Consider the following 21,727-nt stretch of genomic DNA (forward strand, 5'->3'; position numbering starts at 1 on the left):
TGTAGACAAAACAGCTAATATTTGAGCTTTGGGGGGCTCTTATTTTGGAAAACAACATCAGAATGTCTTGAAACATTGTAGATCACACATTGAGAAGGTGTCCTCTCCATCTGAGGTGAAATTGGTCTGTGGAAGCTAGGACTTTTATTTTTATGATTTTCTGAATGTATGGACAAAACAGCTAATATATGAGTTTTGGGGGGCTCTTATTTTGGAAAACAACATCAGAATGTCCTGAAACATTGTAGATCACACATTGAGAAGGAGTCCTCTCCATCGGAGGGGAAATTGGTCTGTGGAAGCTAGGACTTTTATTTTCATGATTTTCTTAAGTGTGTACACAAAACAGCTAATATTTGAGCTTTGGGGGCTCTTATTTTGGAAAACAACATCAGAATGTCTTGAAACATTGTAGATCACACCTTGAGAAGGTGTCCTCTCCATCTGATGTGAAAGTGGTCTGTGGAAGCTAGGACTTTTATTTTTATGATTTTCTGAATGTATGGACAAAACAGCTAATATATGAGTTTTGGGGGGCTCTTATTTTGGAAAACAACATCAGAATGTCCTGAAACATTGTAGATCACACATTGAGAAGGAGTCCTCTCCATCTGAGGTGAAATTGGTCTGTGGAAGCTAGGACTTTTATTTTTATAACTTTCTGAATGTGTAGACAAAACAGCATATATATGAGTTTTGGGGGGCTCTTATTTTGGAAAACAACATCAGAATGTCCTGAAACATTGTAGATCACACATTGAGAAGGAGTCCTCTCCATCTGAGGTGAAATTGGTCTGTGGAAGCTAGGACTTTTATTTTCATGATTTTCTTAATGTGTAGACAAAACAGCTAATATTTGAGTTTTGGGGGGGCTCTTATTTTGGAATTCAGCATATCATGCAGTTGTCACAGAGGTTGTGAGGTGTGCTAAAATCTTTCTTTCCTTCTTTCTTTCTGACAGACAGACAGACAGGCAGGCAGATAGACAGACAGGCAGACAGAATAAATGAATGGGAAATTGCCTTCGTCAGAAAATTCCCTCTTTTTAGTTTCACCGTAATAGCAAGTGTATACGCGCACCGCGAAATATAGGGGTGGCTAGTTTGACCGCTCATTTTGAAGTGGAGGCTGGCTTGACCGCAGTCCCCTACTGTAGGTGGCGGCATGCACATTTAAACGTTGGTTTGTAGCCCGCCAATTAACTAAAGAAGAAGAAGAAGACTATTTAACAACGTGCAACCAAAGAAAACTGCCACTGCTTCCATTGGAAGACTGAAACGAAGCTCCTTCGCATGTTTGCCAACCGGCTGCCAATTCGTCCGAGTCGCCACTAATTAGCCCCAGCTGTGCCTGCGTGCTGGTTTCACGTGCAGATTGAAAGGGAAAGGTAGAAGGACAGCAGTCTTTAGCGATGAAAATGTGGCGTCTCTATATTTTGTGCGGTGTTTTATCACTTTGCCTCCTCAGCTGTGCAATGGGCACTTATGAATCTCCACTTACCCGAAGAAAAAAACTTTTCAAACTGGGTACTCCGAAATCCCAATCAATTCAGCAGTCAAGAACAGACTATAGAAAATCCTCTCCGAGGTCAGGCCTACCTACCAGCATTTCTCCAGTGTCTCCACTGAGTTCCCAAAGGCCTTACCCTCCTCTGACCCCTCGACCCATGCGTCCATTGGAGCCCGAGGCAAAGATCCAGTCGGACTCTGCTTACCTCCCAGACGTTTCTGTAACCTGCTCCACGTCTGACGTTGTCGTGCGGGTCAAACCAGCTTTCTACGGTCTGGGCGCAGATACAGAGGAGCTGAAATTAGGCAGCAACTGCAAAAGCAACGGGGTTCTCAGGCCGAACGGTGACCTGCTTTTCACGTATCCCCTGACAGCGTGTGATGCCGTGCGTGAGGTAAGATTTGTCATTCTTTTTCAGACTCTTAATCCTAATGTTAAAATCATAATATCTGATCCTCTCTTTAACAGTCGCCCGACGGGTATCTGCTCTACAAATACGAGCTCCATTATGAGCCTTCTGGAGAGCGGTTTCCAAGGATGACTGTCGACATTGAATGCCGTTATCAAAGGTTAGAGGTGTGTGTGTGGGTGTTTGCGTGTGTGAGCCCGTATGTGCGTTTTTAACAATTTCCAAAACCTGTCCAGGAGCAACCATGTGCATCGTCTGATTGTGCGGCCCACCTGGGAAACTGCTGTTGTGCGTAAATGGCTGAAAGGAAGTCCAACTGACTTCCAGATAGAGTTGATGGATGGTATGTTTAAACTGGATTGTAGTGATTAAGCGCTGCTTCTCTTTTCAGTGCAATAATGTTTTCGTCTTTTATAAATGGCTCTATTTGATGCAATGTATTTAATGCTTAGATTCATGGAGCACACCTGCCGAGTCTCAGGTCTACCAGCTTGGAAAGACCGTTAATTTCGAGGTCTCTGCTCCTAATCTCTCAAATGGTGGAAAACTGTACATCAATACCTGCCATGCTACACCATCCAGTGGCTCTAAATCACATATACTCAAATACACAATCATTGACAATTTTGGGTGAGTATTATGCACAGTAATACATTTAATCTCACCCTTGGTGTCCTGATTCGCAATTTAACTGAGATTAGCGTCGTATTGTCATCCGCAGCTGTTTGTTGGACAGCAAGAGCAACCCAGGGGCCTCTCAGTTCATCTCTCGGACAGACAATTCCCTAAGATTCTCCCTAAAGGCTTTCAAGTTTACTTCTGACCCTAACCCGGAGGTGAGCATGGGGTCCAATTCTCAGGTTTCACATGTTTGACTGTAGCTTAACCCAGTTTCTTTTTTTCTTTAGATCCGTATTGACTGCAGTTTGTTTGTTACACCTGAGGATGCAGGTCCTACACACAAATCGTGCACCTACGTAGGGAACGGGTGAGTGACACCATGAACTAAATTACCATTCCAGGGTTATAGGTGGCTTTTTCTTTCTGCTGTTTCCATGTGATTAAGCCTGTTTTGTGTATCTGCCATGATAGGTGGAAGGCCCTCACTGGTGATGACTCCATATGTGAATGCTGTGATTCACAATGTGTGACCTCTAACCCCCAGAGGGCCATGATGGAAGGTAGGTTTTTTAGTTTTTAAAAAAAAGCAGATTTAGATTTCAAGGAGATTTATGCACCATTTCTTCTCGGCTATATTGGATTGTGGTTTAACTTGCACTGCAAGTGCCATATCGCTAGCTGACAATTCTTCTGTGCTCAACTATAAACCATCAAAGCAACCATTCATTTTCTTGTGACCATTAAAAATGGCTACATCTGTACTTTCTTCAAGGCTCTGCCAGCAGTGAGTCATTGTTGGTCTCTGATCGGCCATACACAGAAGATTCTTTCCTACCGGTCAGCATGAGCAGAGAAGGTGAGACCCCGTGGAAAAGTGCCGAAGTAGTAAAGTATGATGACAAAGTGCAAGATTATGAGCAGCAGCTTGAAGATGAAGAGGAAAGTGGGGTTGTCTCTGGAGTGATGATGGAGCCTGATTTAGAGGAGTTGGGTTTTAGGAGGAGGGTCTTAGTGGAGGAGGAAGACTGTAAAGTGAAGGATTCAAATCGGTTCCAAGAGGATGGGTCAGGGTATGTAGTGGAGGGGGAGGAGGGATTTGAAGGAAGAGAAGATGAGATCCATTTGAATCCAAAGGAAGGCAAAGCATTGCGTCACTGGGGAGAGGTAGAGCCACTGGTCTCTGAAGGCAGGGAAGAAAACTGGAAGCATACAGATGGAGGTGAAGAGGATGACGGGACGACATCCTCTGAGGTGGAGTGGAAGACTGGTCTGGCAGATTTCAGAGACGATAGTGAGAGGACCTGGTATTTCACATGGAGGTAGCATTAGTTTAATGAATGTTCAGTACTCTGCTCAAAGACTAACTCTCTAACAACAGAACTTATGACTTTTTTCAATAAAAACCTGAACATGCAGTTGAGTCTTGTCATGACTTAAAATCAGTCAATTTTGTTTAAAACCTTTTTTTAATTGTAACTAGATTTGAAGATTTTTATTGATCTTCAACATTATGAATGCCAGTAGTAGACTTATCAATTAAGCCATGTATTACAAATGTCAAACATAAGATCAGTCCATAACGTACAGCATTGAGTTTCAAGAATAAGGTTGGGCATGGTTTTGATTTAAAAAAAAAAAAAAAAAAAAATCGGATTTCAATTCAGATTCTTTGATTCTGGTTCTTGATTTCTTGGGGGGGGGGAGGAGTTGAAACTGGTGACATGCTTATTTCAAGTTAAGAGAAATTTTATTTTGTGAATCATGGCTGCAACACAAGTACCTGGAGGGATGGTGTCAGCTACGGAAACCAAAACTTGCACATGTTCAAAATGGAAGTGATGATCGGATTCCAAACTAAATTTTCCAAATGATTCCAATGAAAAACTTCCATTGTAATTTTTCCAACTATTCAAAGTTGGAACTGGTTCTTGATGCCAATTCTTGCTTGAGAATTCTAAATTAAGAAATGTAACTGAGCAACAGACTTACAGGACCATTAGGAAAAGGATGCTCCTCAATGTGACAATTTGATCTGTCATACATCTGTTCATTTAAATTATAAATGATTTATTAGTGTATGATACCAGTTTTAAATGTTATAGTTCAACACCCAAAGATCCCACTGTTTGAGCAGTAACTGAGGAAAGGCAGTGCCTCCATTATCTAACTAAAAGCAGCAGAAAATGACTATTGCTTTCCATGTCTGCTCACGGTTTCTTTGACATGTCATGCACATAGAGCTTTAAATTATAAAAAGAAATAATGGAAATTAAAAATTTGGAAAATTAGCTATACAAACTTGATTTAAATTAAATTAGGGTGCAACAATAATACAAGTTTATTCTTTTCCATTATAAATGATTTATTACAGTGTGATACTGGTTTGAAAAACCTGTTGTCTTCACAATATCCCAAACTCTACCCCACATTTTTGTTTAGAATATCTAACTACTTGTTTCAGCAGACAGCACTGTTTTAGGAGAAATGCATTCATATAAGCGGCTAATTTCTAGAATTTACAGCCTCATCAATTCAACTATTGACACCCCAGTGTCCGCTCCCACGGATACTTGGGAGCGAGAACTTGGAACCACTCTACCTGATTATTGGAAACAAGTCTTACGGCTAGTTCATTCCTCTTCAATCTGTGTGAGACACAGCCTCTTACAGTGTAAAGTGGTACACAAAGTTAATTATACTAATTTGAGGCAGTCTTGGATTTACCCCAATGTATCTGACACAGAAAAGTGAAAGCAAAGCAACCTACAATTGCCACACGTTTATGGGAACTTCTGCAACAAAGTTGGGAAGAACTTTCTGAAGAATATTTGATTTCCATTGTAGAAAGAATGCCACGAGTGTGTTCAGCTGTAATATCTGCCAAAGGGGGTGTAATGGGAAAATTACATTTAAGCCTAATTCCTTTATATTTTTATGTTTAATTCGAACTTTACTTCTCTCACAAATGCTGAAAGAGTTGATCTCATTTCCCACATGCAGATTTTGATTCTAACTGCTGAGACGTCCAGTCTGGAACATAATGTGAGCACTGTTTGTCTGAACGGATAGGGGCTACAAGGTCATCCTAAAACTATCGTACAGGGAGGAGGAGGCGAAATGGCTCTGAGATGTCTCTTGTGTTTTTTCTGATTGTCTTCATGTGTATCAGGTTGCCTGTAAGAACTGTAGCGTCATAATAATCCAAGTGCGTGTGTGCTGTCACTCTGAAAATGCATATAAGCCTAGTGTTCTTACTCATTTGAGAAACTGACTCCACACTGGGCTGCGGCCTTTTGTGAAATCATGTTGCTCCTATATTTGCAAATATATCTTTTTCAATAAAATACAAAAACCCAACTTGGTTTTAGTCTCAGTCTGTCTTATTTGTTTCAATTTACTAAACTCTGAAATTTCCCCCCCCTGCTGCAAAGGAAACTTCCACTACAGAATGGCACCCCAGATCGGAATCATGTGTAGGGCTCTAGTGACCTAACACTGATCTATTAAGACGGAAGCAATTTCAAGCAGCAGGGTAAGATCAAACTCTAATTTAAATTGAATTAAGAGTAATTTGAATTGGCTGTAGTAAACTTCCAGAAACAAATACTGACGTTGGAAACTGAAATAGGACAACCATTTTGGGGTTGTTTGTATACATTTTGGGTGGTCCTTTAAATTTGGGTAACTTAAATTCAGGCAAATTGAAAATGGTAAAACTAATGAAAAAAGACAAAATTAAGACAGAGGCAGGCAAAGAATGCAAAAACACACACACACACCAATAGCCTCCTCATCAGTTCTGACCAAAGCCCATGTTCTGAGCTTTCTCTAAAAATCAGGAAGACAAGCTGGAGAAACGGAGGGACGAAGAGGACAAGGACTAAACTCTTGGACAGGACCGACAACATCAGTCACACCTGCATCGGGTGGAAAGACCGAGTATGTGAGAAAACCATGTTTGAAGCGTTTGTCTGCATGTTACAACAGGTTGGTGGGCAACATATGGAGCGCGAACCCAAAAAAGGCCGCTCCTACGAAGGACGTGGTCGAGCCAGAGAGGCCGAGGCGGGTACCGTGGGCAAAATGATGAGCCCAACGAACCAGACCAGTGTTGGTACTGCAAGAACTTTGGACATTGGGTATGTAACTGCTCGAAGAAAAAGCAAAAAACCTCAGACAGAGAACAACACTTGTCCCTCTGTTTGACTGAGTTCAAAAACTGATGAGGAAGGTAGTGCTGACACACACACACACACACACACACACACACACACACCTCTGACAATAGAAGACATGGACATGGCAAAAAATATATGTAATCATTAAAGTAATTTGTGTATTGTGATTAGGTTGTAATCAAAAGGGTGGAATGTAATGGGAAAATTACATTTAAGCCTAATTCCTTATATTTTTATGTTTAATTCGTACTTTACTTCTCTCACAAATGCTGAAAGAGTTGATCTCATTTCCCACATGCAGATTTTGATTCTAACTATAAAAGATGTCTCTTGTGTTTTTTCTGATTGTCGTAATGTGTATCAGATTGCCTGTAAGAACTGTAGCGTCATAATAATCCAAGTGTGTGGGTGCTGTCACTCTGAAGATGCATATAAGCCTAGTGTTCTTGTTCACTCATTTGAGAAACTGACTCCACACTGGGCTGCGGCCTTTTGTGAAATCATGTTGCTCCTATATTTGCAAATATATCTTTTTCAATAAAATACAAAAACCCAACTTGGTTTTAGTTTCAGTCTGTCTTATTTGTTTCAATTTACAAAACTCTGAAACCCCCCTGCTGCAAAGGAAACTTCCACTACAGGGGCTACTTTGATGAGTCAAAAATTTAGAAAACATTTTGGTTTATAAATTGATTCCATGATTTCTTTTTTAACTTAAATTGTTCATATGTTCTATTCTTTCATTTCAGAGTACAATAAGACATTGAACTGCATGAATTTCAATAAAAACCTGGAAAAGGTGGGGTGTTCTAAAACTTTTGACCAGTAGTGTACATATACATATACATACAAATACATACACATACATACATACACAAACCATATAGACAGGTTGAGGCAGTAGTGCAATGAAGAGTGCAAAGTGTGCAGGAGTAAATTATTTTTTGTGATAAATTATTGTTTTAATTATGAAGCATAGTGCAAAGGATGCTGGAATAAAGAATTATGTTATATAAGTATCATATTACAATATGAACAGTATGAACAGCTCTGAAATAGAGAATGATGAATGGGCTAAATAATAAGTGGAACCAGTAAACAGGTGCTGATTAGAGACAGTGTCTCTGGGTAACAGTGCTCAGGAATTGGACCTGCCACTGTGAGTCAGAAGTCAGCTGTTCATCAGAGTGATGGCTTGTGGAAAGAAACTGTTCCTGAGTCTGTTGGTTGTGGAGTACAGTGCTCTGTAGCGCCTACCAGAGGGGAGAAGCTGGAACAGGTAGTGTCTGGGGTGAGATGGGTCTGCAGTGATGTTTCCTGCCTGTTAACATTTAGATTTAGATTTAATATTTAGATTCAACAGTTAGATTTAACATTTAGATTTCATATTTAGATTCAACATTTAGATTTAGATTTAACATTTAGATTTAGATTTAGCATTTAAATTTAACATTTAATATTTGGATTTAACTATTTAAAGTTGACAAATATTGTAAATGTGCAAAACAAAAATCATACCAGTTTTTTTAAACATTGTTTGAAGCTAAATGTGACGAAATGTTGCTGTTATTTTCAGCGTGAGCCACTTTACAAACGGCACCCCATAGCTACTAGCCTACTTTAGGAGGGGGGAGGGTAATAAGAGTGTCAAAAAGCTATTTATGGTTCTTTCAATCATATATTTCTCATTTATTATCTAAACAACGTGCACTGCACACACTCGTGACCCTAGCAAGACACGTCAAGTTTGAAATCCATCGGACTAACTGTTTGAGAGATATGCGAATAACAGACACACAGACACATTAGTACCTCTTCTGAAGAGTCCATGTTTTTTGATGATGACAGGGAACGCAGACAGAATGTGCTGTTTTTTATTGGGACCACTGGATGGCACTCTCCTCCTTCAAGATCATAGATACACGATTAATTGAACTAAAAGGCAGAAAAGGCTATCAGCAGGCAATCAGTGATCTGATTGTGATCAAAGCACATGTTGAAAATCAAAACACAGGACTTGAACACTCGTATTCACTGACAACTCGTTTAAAACCGACATGGACACTAGAAAACAAAAAAATGTGAGTCAATGTTTTACGATGCTGTGAAAGGTTTGTTTACATCTGCAGCCCAATATAGCCTATTGTTAACACAGGAGTAGTACACGGCCCTGTATGTATATTTCAAGTAGCCTATGATTAACTGAGAAACTTGAATGTGAAAGTTACAGGAAAATATAGGATTCTGAATCTTTTCATTCATTTTGTTGGATGAATCAGCTTTTTAACGCTTGCAAATTAAAACAGACATGCCATTCACACATTTTCTGTGTATGGAAGATTAGCAATCACTCACACATTTTATTTAACTTCTCACTAATGATAGGCTAAAAATCATCTCGCTTTTCTTTCAGGATCCTCCACACTCTACGGTTGAAAAAAAATCTTCCTTCAAAATAAAAGAAGGCCAAATTAGGCGCACAGTCAGTATTTGGAGGAGTAACAGAATGATGATATGCAAGTAAATATTGCGTATAACACAATCTGTGATATGAACAGGTAACCTTATTTTAAAGCCAAATTATTATTATTATTTATTTGTGAAAAGTATGACTAGACATGACATAGCGAAAATAAATTAGTTTATTTGATGTTTTATTTATTCAGTTCTCTGCAATTTTATTATCAATTAAAAAGATGATTCATTATTAATAAAAATACATAATATATAATATGTATACTCATAATCACAATAATAATACATCTATATAGCCTATAAATAAATAAACCCCCAGGTCCCTAACTAAAAAATGAATACAAATAAAATACAGACCTGACAGTGTCTTTAATTTTAAATATTATCCCTGTTTATATAACACTATAGCAGGATATTAAAGGACATCTAGCAACATTGGCCCACTTTGTGTTGACATAAATGAATTTGAAAGCAAACAGCCTGAGCAGATATCTTCCTGATAAATTCTGCAAATTACAATTTTGCTGCTGGTCTGCCATACAGATACAGGCTTTTATTTCGAAAGTTCCAGCCGGAAGTCATATAACATTTGACTTGACCAAAGACTCAGTGGACTTGACGCAGGTTTGTGTTGCCCCTCCTTCAGCTGAGCATCCTGTGTTGCTCCGGTGTGACGGAGACAGCTACCCTGGTGCAGAGGGAGCGGAGAGGGGACTACGCACCTCTTCCGCCCGCAGCCTAGGCTCGGACACGGGCCGGGGATGGCTTCGCTCGGCGTGGGGCTGCATCTCATCCGTAAGAGGGGAGCAGGCAGGAGTGCCGCGGTTGAGAGGAGGAATCTTCTCACGGTGTGCAGGTGGGAATTCCTCACCCTGTTCTTTCTTCTAATGGTGACAGAGGATGAAACAATGTCTGACGGCAGATTTGTTTATTAATAATTTCAGAGGCGTTTTTTTAGGTTAGCTTTGGGAGCAGGACTGCAACTCCGCACTCCATCAGTATTTAAAAATATGACTTCATATACATAATAAAGTAATTCTGTGTCTGCTGGATGAGATGCATTAAAATATAATTGAAAAAAACAAAACATGATTTAATCAGCTGGCTTCCCTCAGGTAAATGCATCTCTTTGATTCACTCAAACACTCAGGCACACAGATACACATTTACGCCCACCACCCACATTCAGCCTAAGCCTCCTATAAACATGCAATCACATTTCACTTTTAATTACCTTCCAAATCAGTTCAGTGTAGGATAAGCCCTGGCTTTTAGAAAAGAGTCCAAATTCCTCCATCACAACCCCACCCAGGAAAAATGTTGGATTAGTCATCAAAAAACAGTTTGTAAGATGTTCTGTTTGTTTTATTTATATATTTTCCCACATTTTTGTTATTCATGTAACTGAAAATATGTATCTTTTTTAATTGATGTTATTGCTATTTTAAAGACAGTTTTGAACCCCCCTCCACACTACCAGCACTATAATTCAAGTAGATACATACTAAGTGTTACTAAGTGTGCTTTATTTGTTTTAACTGTATTGCCTGAATTTAGATGAGTCTAGAAAACAATGCATACATTCAGTGTTTTTGTAGAATATACAATAAACATTCCACTTAATTTATTCATTCAATTCATTTCCTCAGTGCATTCACCTATGATGCTGGTTATTCAATATGGAGCATGGCTGACAGATGAATAGATAGATGCTAAGGTATGCACACACATGTAGCCTGCCTGTTTGTCCTTCGCTCTTTGTCAGTTGAAGTGAAAAGCACTCACAGTATTAATTTGTGCTCCCCTCAGTAACTGACTGCCAGTCCCTGTGATGTGTCACCAAGAAATGGTAACAGTTTAGAAAACAAACTGATAATGCACCACCTGGTCAAACAGGTGGACAAATATAATTTTCAGGTTTCAGGACAGCGTCAGGTGGAACTGTGCCTGGTTCGCCTTCCTCCATTACCGTCACTTTAAACAGATGTAAAGGGAGAGTAATTAGACGCAGGTGCTCCTTGCTGGCCTCTCTGGTCTTTTTCGCGACTCTTTCTGCCTCAGCACCAGCCATCAACTCGCTGGTGGCTGAAGCAGAGGAGGGAGAAGAGTGGGAGAAGTGATGGCAGGTTGGCAAAATGAATCAACAGAAAATGAAAATTAAGACTGAACTAAATAGAGGGAGGAAATTCACTTTTTACATACACTTTGTTTCCTCTTAGGTAGCTTTAATGTTGTTGAAATTATCTTCTGCCACACTGTGAGACAGAATCTTATCATGGAGATGAAATGATTCTGTCGACTGACAGATTGATAAATCATTTTTAAAAGAAGCCAAATATCCCCTTTTTCCAGCTTCTCAAATGTGAAGATTTTGATGTTTTTGGTTATTTATACATGATAGTAAACTTGATAGGACAAACATATTACAACATTATTTTATACTATTTTTCTGACATTTTATAGACAAAATGATTAGTCAAGCAGACAAATCAATAGTTTTTCAGCCGTATTAACATATATAGTGTGTAATTGCTTGTAGCAGCTCTTTATTTGAACTATACATGATAATATGATGTTTAACATTGAATATAATATTTTCCGTGCTAATTGTGGAAATCTTGTGCATACTTTTTACCTGATGTACAGTATTTGGTATCTTTTGAAACTTGAGGATTTTCACCAAAAGTTAAAGATTGAACAGTGCTTGTCTGCACAGCATGAGTTTGTACTGATTGGCCCGTCGGCAGGCTGCTGCTTGTAAGGGGATTTAAGCTTTAAGAAAAGTGTAGCTTGCTGCTGGGAGTGAGTGTGAGTGGAAAGCAGAGACTCTATTGTAGCTGCTGCAGTAGCCGTCAACACAACTACACACATGCCATTGAAAAGATGCCAGTTGTTTTTACTTATCTAATACTGGTAATCAGTCCACAATACCTATTCTTTCTTGTAACCTTACAACCGATTTTGTTGATGTACTGTCAGACCTTTTTCAATAGACCATTTTGTTTTTACTGAAGACATTTAACAGCAGGAAACTAACATGTTTAATCAATAACATTTGTTTGCATTCCATGTAGATTAGCAAGTTTCAAGATTCTCCATCATGTAAAACATGGAGGAAAACATCAAACACTGCTTCAGTGGTAAAAAGGTTTTTTATAAAGAATTGAGAAAATTATTTTTTATCGACTGAAGGCTTAACAGAAAAAAACCCACCCTTATACAATAGTCCCCTTTAATATATCCGTAAAATTGTTCAAATTTTTCTGTTACAGTTATGTAAATATTTGTTTTATTTAAATTTTGTAAAGTGTATTTAAATTTGTATTTCTCTGTAGAGGAACTTTGGTCAACATGTGTTGTTTTTTAAATAAGGGCTCTATAAATGGATCTGACTTGACTCTGTATGTTAAAAAACATCTTTACAGTGATATAATTTCTAAGACAAATATAATGTGTAGTACATTGTTTCCTGCAGGTGTTCCTAAACTTTGAACTGGCACTCATTAGTCGATTTGAGCAGCAGAATATTGTACGTGTTTTTCTTGATACTGGAAGTGTGCGCTCTGTGGTCACCCTGCTGCTAAGCAACGAGATAGAGGGAGATGAAGTTTGATGATGATTTTTTAGCTGACGTTCAGGGCTACACACAATTTGAGAATTGGCACAACACACACACACACACACACACACACACACACACACACACACACACACACACACACACACACACACACACACACACACACACACACGTGTTGCCTTGTCCATTAACTCTTCTTTCTGAATCTGATTAGTTAAAACCAGATTAGACAGTACATTATGGCTGTTTCACCACAGGATATTATAATCAAAGCCTCATTATAACTATTTTCCTTGCCTTGTAATTAATGACATACATGTTAAGTTCAGAGTAAGAAAATAAACTTAATTTTTTTTGTATGTCAGTTAAGAATCTTCTTATTTTTGTTTGTTTGTTGCTATGTGCATTTGGTAAAATGTCCATTACCAGTTAGAGTGTGCGGACACTTAGATGAAACATGGGAATAGATCCCTCGCAGATTTAAAGGGTTACTCACTTTCATAAAGTTGGGGAACTCACAGGGGCCAAGATATCCTGACTTTATAGTATGTGTTACTGAAACACTGGATTCTACAATTACCATAATGCAACTTGTAACATATCTTTATTAGACTATCCTGGTAAATGCCTATAAAGTTTACCTTTAAGCAACAGGCCCAATAACGTTTTTTAATAAAAGCGTGTGCATCTTCTTTTGTCTTCAGGTTTTCAGTGAAGACTCTACTAGACCGCTCCTGTTTTGAGACAATAGATGACACATCTCCAGACTTTGTTAACTTTGTTTCCATCCTGGAGCACATTCTCAGTCATCGACTCAAAGGTAAAAAAACATAAGCAACCCTCTTTTCATCCACATGCAGGTAATTAACCTATACACGTACATGTAATGTTTAAACTACAGAATGCCATATTATTTGACTTTATTTGATAGTTGATAGGAGAGTGACAGGAAACATGGGGAGAGAGAAAGCGCAAGATGATGTATAGTAATGGTCCTCAGTCAGAAATAAGCATGGGACGTTGTGTCTTTATACCGTCGACCCATGAGGACGAAGAGAATATTGAAAAATAAGCAACCTTTTTATGTGAAATTGCAGTGACTCATCAGTTTAAATCACAAGATTCTTGTTTCCCTTTATTGAGATTAGTGTCAAGTATGGACACTGGTGAAAAATACTTTCAGTATTAAACACAGTGTATTCTTATTATTCTTAAACTATTGTATAAATACTGGCCTGCTAAAGACCAATATTTGAGGTCTCCGCTTTCAGAAAGTTTGACTCTTTTCTTTGCATCTTTCCCCACCCATAACAGTGCACATGTTATCACTTTAACGTAATTTATGGGTAAAAGAGCCCTTCAACTATGTTCCACTGTCATTTGAATAACAAGTATACAAACTTGCTTTGTGCATCTTTAAAATTTAGAGCATCATAAATTTGATTCGGATTCCAGCTTGTAAAAACCTCTGTTTCTGTCTCTCTTTCTATCAGGTCAGACCACTTGGTTTGGCTATGAGAGTCCTCGAAGTTTCTGGGATTACATAAAAGCTGCCTGCGGTAAAGTCCCTCATAATTGCATCCGAAGCATCGAGAGCATGGAGAATGTGCGAGCGTCCAGAGCTAAAGTGAGGATAAAACTACCTGTCTTGGGATCTGATTTAATAACACAAGGCAGCAGGGAAGACAACAACTTGAATTTCCAAAACGTTAGAAAGTCGAATACAAACAGAGCATTTGATAAAAATCGGAAGATATAAGCAATATCAGTTTTATATATATATATATATATATATATATATATATATATATATATATATATATATATATATATACACAGCACTACATCTTCTACTGTCAGCCCAAAAGTATCCCGACCTACAGCATACACACATACTGCACAATCAGGCGTTTGTTAGTTTAGCTTACTTTGCATTATCCACTCAGAAAAAGAACAAAGGGAACACAAAAATGTTAAGAACACTCATGCACATAAAACATGACTTAGTCTTACCCCGTGGGTAAGAGAACAAACAATTGAAGCTATTATTGTTCTACAATCAGGCTGTAGGTAAAACAGAAGACACATGCACGTGTGTGCGCGCACACACACACACACACACACACACACACACACACATACACACACACTCTCTCTCTCTGGTCGTGAAGCTTCGTCTAACAGCTCAATGTTACTTGTTTCTCTCTCTCCGCAGGGCAGGGCATGGATCAGAGTGGTCCTGATGGAGAAAAGATTATCAGAATACATCTCATCTGCACTGAGGGACTTCAAAACCACCAGGTCTTAATGTGGTGCTCATATACTGTACACACTGTTTCCCCTTTAACCCAATTAAAGACGTTTTATCAAATCAAGTCTAATTTAGATCTTTTTACACTTGACCTTGAGCAGTCAGTTATTACAGATCAGTTGACTAGATCTAGAGAAGTTGAATGTTTGCCGATAATGTGGGCACGTCTTGATTGTAGGAGGTTTTACGAGGACGGAGCGATCATGCTGGGAGAGGAGGCGGGGCTGTTGGCAGACACACTCATCGGACTCAACACCATTGACTTCAGGTACTTATCTTCTGCTGTTTCTTACTGTAACTCTTCAGTCCTGTTTTCTCTCCCTGCTGCACATTGAGTGCTTAGCATTCTCTGCATCAAACAGATTTTTTGGCAAAGTGTCATCGGAAAAGTGACAACCCCCTTTAACAATTTTGAGGCTGATCCAAAAGGCTTTCATGTTAATAGAGTTAAAAAAGGAGATTGTGGATGGGATAATACGCTGCTTCTCTTGACTGAAATAGAAATATGTTTTAGATTAAATGTTATATAATATATAGGACCAAGAAACCACAGAAACAAAGAGGCCAGAGAGTCGCTGCAGTCGCATCACTTGCAAAAATTGCAGAATTATGTGATGGGGTAAGAAAGCAAGCTTTAAAAAAAAAAATCATATACTCACTTAACACACTGCATTAGCTGCATAAGAGACAGTGATCCTCAATGGTAATGGGATATTTGCTGAACACCACAAACAATGTCCTCAAATATAACCATCATGTACAATCTGTCTACAGTCCAGGTTGTTGATAGTGCCTTAGATGAAGTTAATAGAAGAGATTTTGAATATGCAAACATGAAACATTTGTGTTTGCCTTTTTTTAAAATCATTCCAAAATAATGCTTTACTAAAAATATATTTTAATACAAAATCACATATAGAGGATTGGAAATTAGTTGAAAAACAAATCTGTGCATTTGGTAAAGCACTAGATACTTTATTTTAGATACAATTAGAAATTCTTAGATAAAAACCCTGACCCTGCTGAAAGACTTATACAGAGCCTATTAAAGGTTTTATTTTATTTATCATGTTTTATTGTTTATACACTCGAATCAAAGTAGATTGAAGATGTTTTATTTGGATCAACAGAAAAAAATTTAAACAGATCTCTACAAAGTGATTGAAATGAATTACAAATATAAAACACAAAACTCGTGTTTGCACAAGTATTCACCTCAATAGGACACATCTAAATCATCACTGTTTCAGCAGAAATGCAAAGAGTATGTTACTTGCAAGGAATGTTTGTGTAAATCTGGTCAAAGAAGAAACTGTGCTTTGATTTTCCATCCTGTCTTTTAGCTTCTGTCTGAAAGGAGAGGGTCTGGACGGCAGCTGTCCCGCCGTGATCGACTACACACCTTACCTCAAGTTCATTCAGAAGTGTGTGAGGTCGAATAACACCCATCACACAGTTCATCATCAGTGTACTGCATAGCAGGGGTCAACAAAGTCATTTATATTGGGATTTATATGATCCTTATATTTACATTATCCACAGCAGATTTGTAAAAAAAAAAAAAGAAAAGAAAAACATGTAAAAGTTTTAACTATGAAAGGTGAGACTTCAGCTGTGGATGGGGGGAGAACTATGTTTTTGTCATAGGGTCAGATTTGACACACGGCCCGCTTGTATACTAAAATGAGGCCCATGCTGGTTCCCTGTGCAGTGCAGACAGCATCAGCAGCGACGAGGAGGAGATGAGGACTATGGGGAGCAGCGGCAGTGAGAGCAGCAGCCCCGACAAAATGGCCACGGCCGCCTCCATCTTCACCGAGCAGAGCAACTTGGTCAGCAAGTGCAAACGCTTTGAGCAGAAGTACCGAATGGCACTGGAGCAGAAGGTAGTATGTGTGTGTTTAATATTCCTGTTATTTTGTGATAAACAAATTGGATGGTAATATATGCGAATGTGACATTTCCCATGATGTCTGCATGATCATTAAAAAGGTGTTCCGTAAAGACATGTTTTTTGACACAAACAAACATTCAGCTTGATTGTTTTTCTTGAATATACAACATCCGTAATGTTGCTTCCGTCTGTGGCTTCAGCTGTTATTTAAGATGATGGAGCTGCCACAGTCTCTGCTCTCCCTTAGATGTGTATTCATACTGCAGTGCCTTCATGGCATTAGACAAACAAATGGAAAACTGTGTGTGTGTGTGTGTGTGTGTGTGTGTGTGTGTCTGTGTGTGTGTGTGTGTGTGTGTGTTTGTCTTCTCAGGGTTACCTGGAAGAGCTGGTCCGTCTACGAGAAGCCCAGCTGTCAGAGGCTGCGTCTCATAACAAAGCTCTTCAGCAGAGCCTAGCAGACACACACCTCTCCCACACACTAGAGAAAGAACAGCTTGAGTACATCATACTGGAACTACAGGACCAACTGTAAGTTCATCCTGCTCAGTGTGTGTGTGTGTTTGTCAGTGCATGTGAGGTCACTGACGGTGAGGTGGATCCAGCTGTGAGTTTGACATTCAGGACACAGCAGGAAGCCTGCAGGCTGCAGGTGGTTTGTTATTTGTGTTTTGTTGAAGCAGTCGCCAAGAGGAAAAGCTGCATCAGATATGTGTCTTTAAACTAATGTTCTAATCAGTGGTCACTAATTTAATGTAGGCTGCAAAGTCTGTCTAGAGGATTTGTGTCACGGTCTCTGGTAGAGCTGGGCGATATGGAAAAAATCTAATATCACGATATTGTTGACCAAATACCTCGATATCGATATTTCGGCGATATTGTAGGGTTGACAATTGGTGCTTACAAAAAAATATTTACACAATGAGAAACCAGGATAGACAACACTTGTGTCATATCACGATATTACGATATCCAATATCTAAGACGATATCCAGTCTCATATTACAATATCGATATAATATCCATATATTGCCCAGCCCTGGCAAGAATGGCAATGTGAGTCAGAGAGTATTTGGGGAGTATAAAATGCAGGTAAAAGTCTTATAAGGCTTATAAGGCAGTTTGCAAAAGTGTTCAGGCTGAGTAATCTGAACCTTTGTAGTAATGTTTGAAAAATGTAATACCAATGTTGATACACTTAAACAAACTACCAAGGATCCCTTAAATTTTGTTATTAAAAACATGTGACCAAGATACGTAGCGAGACTGTTTATATACAAAAAATAAACTTGTCAGTGCTCTCTGATTGACACACTATGTATGTAATGGTGACACCTTTTTCTAGCTTTTTGATGAGTTGAGATAGTTTTTGCACCTTATTAAGAATGTTTGGTACTTTACTACTAACAGAAAAAAGGTGCGGAGTAGCTGCCAGTCGAAGGTGACTGGATTGAATGACTCCCGTCCTTTTTTAATTTGAAGAGTTTATTTAATTAAAAAAATGGTATTAAACTCAGAACGTCTATCGTCTTCAGGACGGTGATGAAGAACAATGATTTGCGGTCCAGACAAGAGTTGACAGCCCATCTGACCAATCAGTGGCCATCTCCCGTCGCCTTGGATGCCAACGCTGTTGCCTTGGACACGCTGCTGTACAGGAAGACCATGGGACAGTGGGAAGAGTATGTAGATGAGTTTGAGTTTACATCCTTCAGCTTCCAACTAATTTATTATTTTCATTATTGATAATTCTCAATTATTTATAATGAATTGTGACATTGTTCACAAACATCTTTGGCAATTGTACAGCCATAGAGTACAGCTCTTGCTCATTATCTATATGACAAGCTTCCAGTGTCTCGTAATTATAATCTTTGTAATTCACACTAGTTAGGTTCTTTCCTGCATATCTCCCACTGTTATTTATTTTTGGGAGCAGGTTAGTTAAATGACTTTACTACACAAGTAATGTTATTAAATGATGATTTTAACTTTAACTTAAACCTAAACATGACTCAAGAGAAAATTATGGCCAGCAGGATCTGCAAGCAAAAATATGGAAATCAATGGTGTGGTGCATAGTTAGATATACTGACAATGGGTTACCTGTGTGGAGCTGCTGGGGGGCCTGAGAGGGAGCTGTGAAACAGCTAAACATTTACTTTCATAACAACTTTAGAGATTCCAAGATGGTGATGTAGTCTATTTGTTATGTATTTATCTCTATATATGTTCTGTTACATTTTTGCTTATTTTAAACCACAAAGAAGATATATCTCCAAGAATTTGTTTGAAATTATGAAAGTATGAAACTGGGAAAAAACATAGTTATTCTTTTTTTTGATTTTTCAAATAATTGTATATGGAAAATTCACATCACAATTTCTCAGACCCAAGATGAAATAGTTTTTGTCTGACCGTCAATTTACAATGATAACAAAGTAGGAAAACCAGTGTGATCTTTACTGATCCTCTGTCCTCTCTCTGCAGGAAGAGTTTCCAGAGTCTGGAGCAGCTGTCTGCAGACATGAGTCTCTCCCAGACGTCTCTTGGACCGACACACACACTGAGTGTGGAGGCCAGGCCGACCGGCACACACTGGCCCCACCAAGGTACGTCTCCTTCTGCAAGTAAGCACAGTTGTCCAGGATGGGCTCCTCTCTGATGCGGGTATAGGATATGAATATTGTGATATAGATATTAATTTAGATATTTTTAAACATATGTAAAATTACAAATGTTATTGGAAAACGCATCAAAATAGATTCATAACAAATTAAACAAATCTTCTTACAAGACAAGGTTTATTTCAACTGACGGTCATATTGGACTGGTATAACATGAATAAATAAATAAAATTAAATATCTACAGAACAGGACATGTTTTACTGGTTATACAGTCTAAAATATATAAATTAAGAGAACAGGACACAACTTTTCTTTCGGTTTTCGGATTCGTTGCGTTTTTTTTTTGTCTCTATTTCTTCACTTACACTGTCACTCTCTCGAAATATGCACACACGTGGTACCTTACATAGGGTTTGTCACGTAGTGGACCCGTGCGGTGACGAGCACTAACGTGCAAGTGGCACAGTAACTGGCCAATGAAACATGATCATTATAGCGCTTCAAGCGGGCTCTAAATCAAACACAACTAAAGGCCGTTTCATGGTCCTGCACAGGCTCCACGCAAAGCTTTCGCAGAGCCAAGGTATATAGCCAACGGATGGGACGTAGCACTCCACAAAATATTGCATACTTACATACATTGCATACACTTTCGATATAATATTACGCAACGTGATATACGTGATATATACCTTGAAACCGGTAACCGGCCCATGCCTATGCGGGTATTGATCATGTGCATCTTTGCCACTCAGGTAAAGAGGAGACTCCTTCTCTAAGAGGTCTGTGTGGCTCCCTGACCTCAGTCGCCAGCTACAAGTCTTTGGCCAGCCTGAAGTCCAGCGAGTGCTTGGCCAGTCCTGCAACAGAGATCAGCAGCCCAGGCTTCACTCCTTCATAGGGAACGGAGAGCAAAAAAAAAAAAAAAAGCAGATCTCCACCAGGGCCAGACAATCCAGGAACTTTCTTAATGTAGGTTATATTGATTTGTAGACTTATATGTTCTGTATATTGAGCCCAGAGCTTTAACAGATAGTCAGGTTTTTAAGTTGAGGATCTGGTGTAGCATGTTCTTTAAACTCAAGAGCAGCTCCATCAGACCCGAATAATGTCTTATTAATGATCCATTCAGCTGAAACAACCTCCTGCTGTTACTTCACAAGTATGTTTTTGTTTATGTTTTGTTGGAGTTTATCTGTGGAGCATCTGTTTTTTTTCTTTTATATGAAATAAATTAAAATGACAGACAGCTGGTGTAAGAATGGAAAAGTTTACCAGGAGATGATAGCATGCTGAAAATACAGATCAGAGTTCTGAGAAAACACAAAATACTGAGAGCCTCAATCGTTCGTCTCGTCACTACGAATCATTTCCTGCAGTTGACAGGGTCTTTCATTATCTTGTCCTGTTACTGCTGCCACTGAATGTGTATAATTGTTTTTTCATATAGTAGTCTTTTTGATTTATGATGAATGCACCTCCACTTTTATCAGCTTATATCAGCAAAATTTTGCATAATGCCATCTTACATTGTATTCTTATGTGTAAATGTTCTTGAACTTTTCTGTTTTTATTTTTGTTTTATTTTATTAGGGTTATGTTGTCAATGTTGTGCATAATGCAGTGTCACATGGTTTTGTTCTCAGGTAATGATCCCTGCGATTAATATTCCCCCTCCACTTCTGGGTTTACTTTAAAGTTCAGCTTTATCAGATACAGACTCCTGTTATTATTCCCTTTAATAAATCAAATGCAGTATTTTAATGGGTAGTTTTACCACAAAATAGACAAAATTCCTAAAATTATAAAATAAAAATTCAGAATAATGACCTGTGTCAGAACTCAGTAAAGAATATATTGCAACAGATATTTGTGAGAATGAGAAACAAGTGTATTTAAAAAAATATCAGTTAAATGTAATTTGTATTATTCGTGTGTAGCCGTGTACCTCAACACTGTACTCGTGACTTTGCCTTTAGCTCATTCTAGCAGTCATTTGCACAGACCTGCAGCAGATGTTTGATTGGATTTATTTGCCTTTTTATCCTTCATTTTGAATAAACTGCACTTACTCAAACAGTGAGAATTTGAAAGCGGCATTTGAGTTTCTCGTTGACAATGA

The 21,727-nt window shown here is 38.6% G+C and overlaps 2 protein-coding genes across 2 annotated transcripts; both read left to right on the forward strand.

The window, feature by feature from the left end:
• The first annotated feature begins 1,241 nt into the window (after positions 1-1,241).
• Positions 1,242-3,954, forward strand: LOC120563194 (zona pellucida sperm-binding protein 3-like). The gene is made up of 8 exons (XM_039807363.1): positions 1,242-1,903; positions 1,978-2,078; positions 2,155-2,261; positions 2,371-2,548; positions 2,640-2,754; positions 2,827-2,906; positions 3,011-3,099; positions 3,312-3,954. The coding sequence occupies exons 1-8, from the start codon at positions 1,412-1,414 to the stop codon at positions 3,860-3,862; spliced, it is 1,713 nt and encodes a 570-aa protein (XP_039663297.1). The 5' UTR covers positions 1,242-1,411; the 3' UTR covers positions 3,863-3,954.
• Positions 3,955-9,811: 5,857 nt separating this feature from the next.
• On the forward strand, positions 9,812-21,688 carry rundc3b (RUN domain containing 3b). Its single transcript, XM_039805795.1, has 11 exons — positions 9,812-10,048; positions 13,477-13,592; positions 14,266-14,399; positions 14,988-15,073; positions 15,262-15,351; positions 16,427-16,507; positions 16,795-16,969; positions 17,351-17,508; positions 18,513-18,659; positions 19,468-19,589; positions 20,361-21,688. The coding sequence occupies exons 1-11, from the start codon at positions 9,954-9,956 to the stop codon at positions 20,504-20,506; spliced, it is 1,350 nt and encodes a 449-aa protein (XP_039661729.1). The 5' UTR covers positions 9,812-9,953; the 3' UTR covers positions 20,507-21,688.
• Positions 21,689-21,727: the final 39 nt, after the last annotated feature.

The sequence above is a fragment of the Perca fluviatilis genome, chromosome 7 (genome assembly GCF_010015445.1).
Source record: "Perca fluviatilis chromosome 7, GENO_Pfluv_1.0, whole genome shotgun sequence".
Lineage (NCBI taxonomy): Eukaryota > Metazoa > Chordata > Actinopteri > Perciformes > Percidae > Perca > Perca fluviatilis.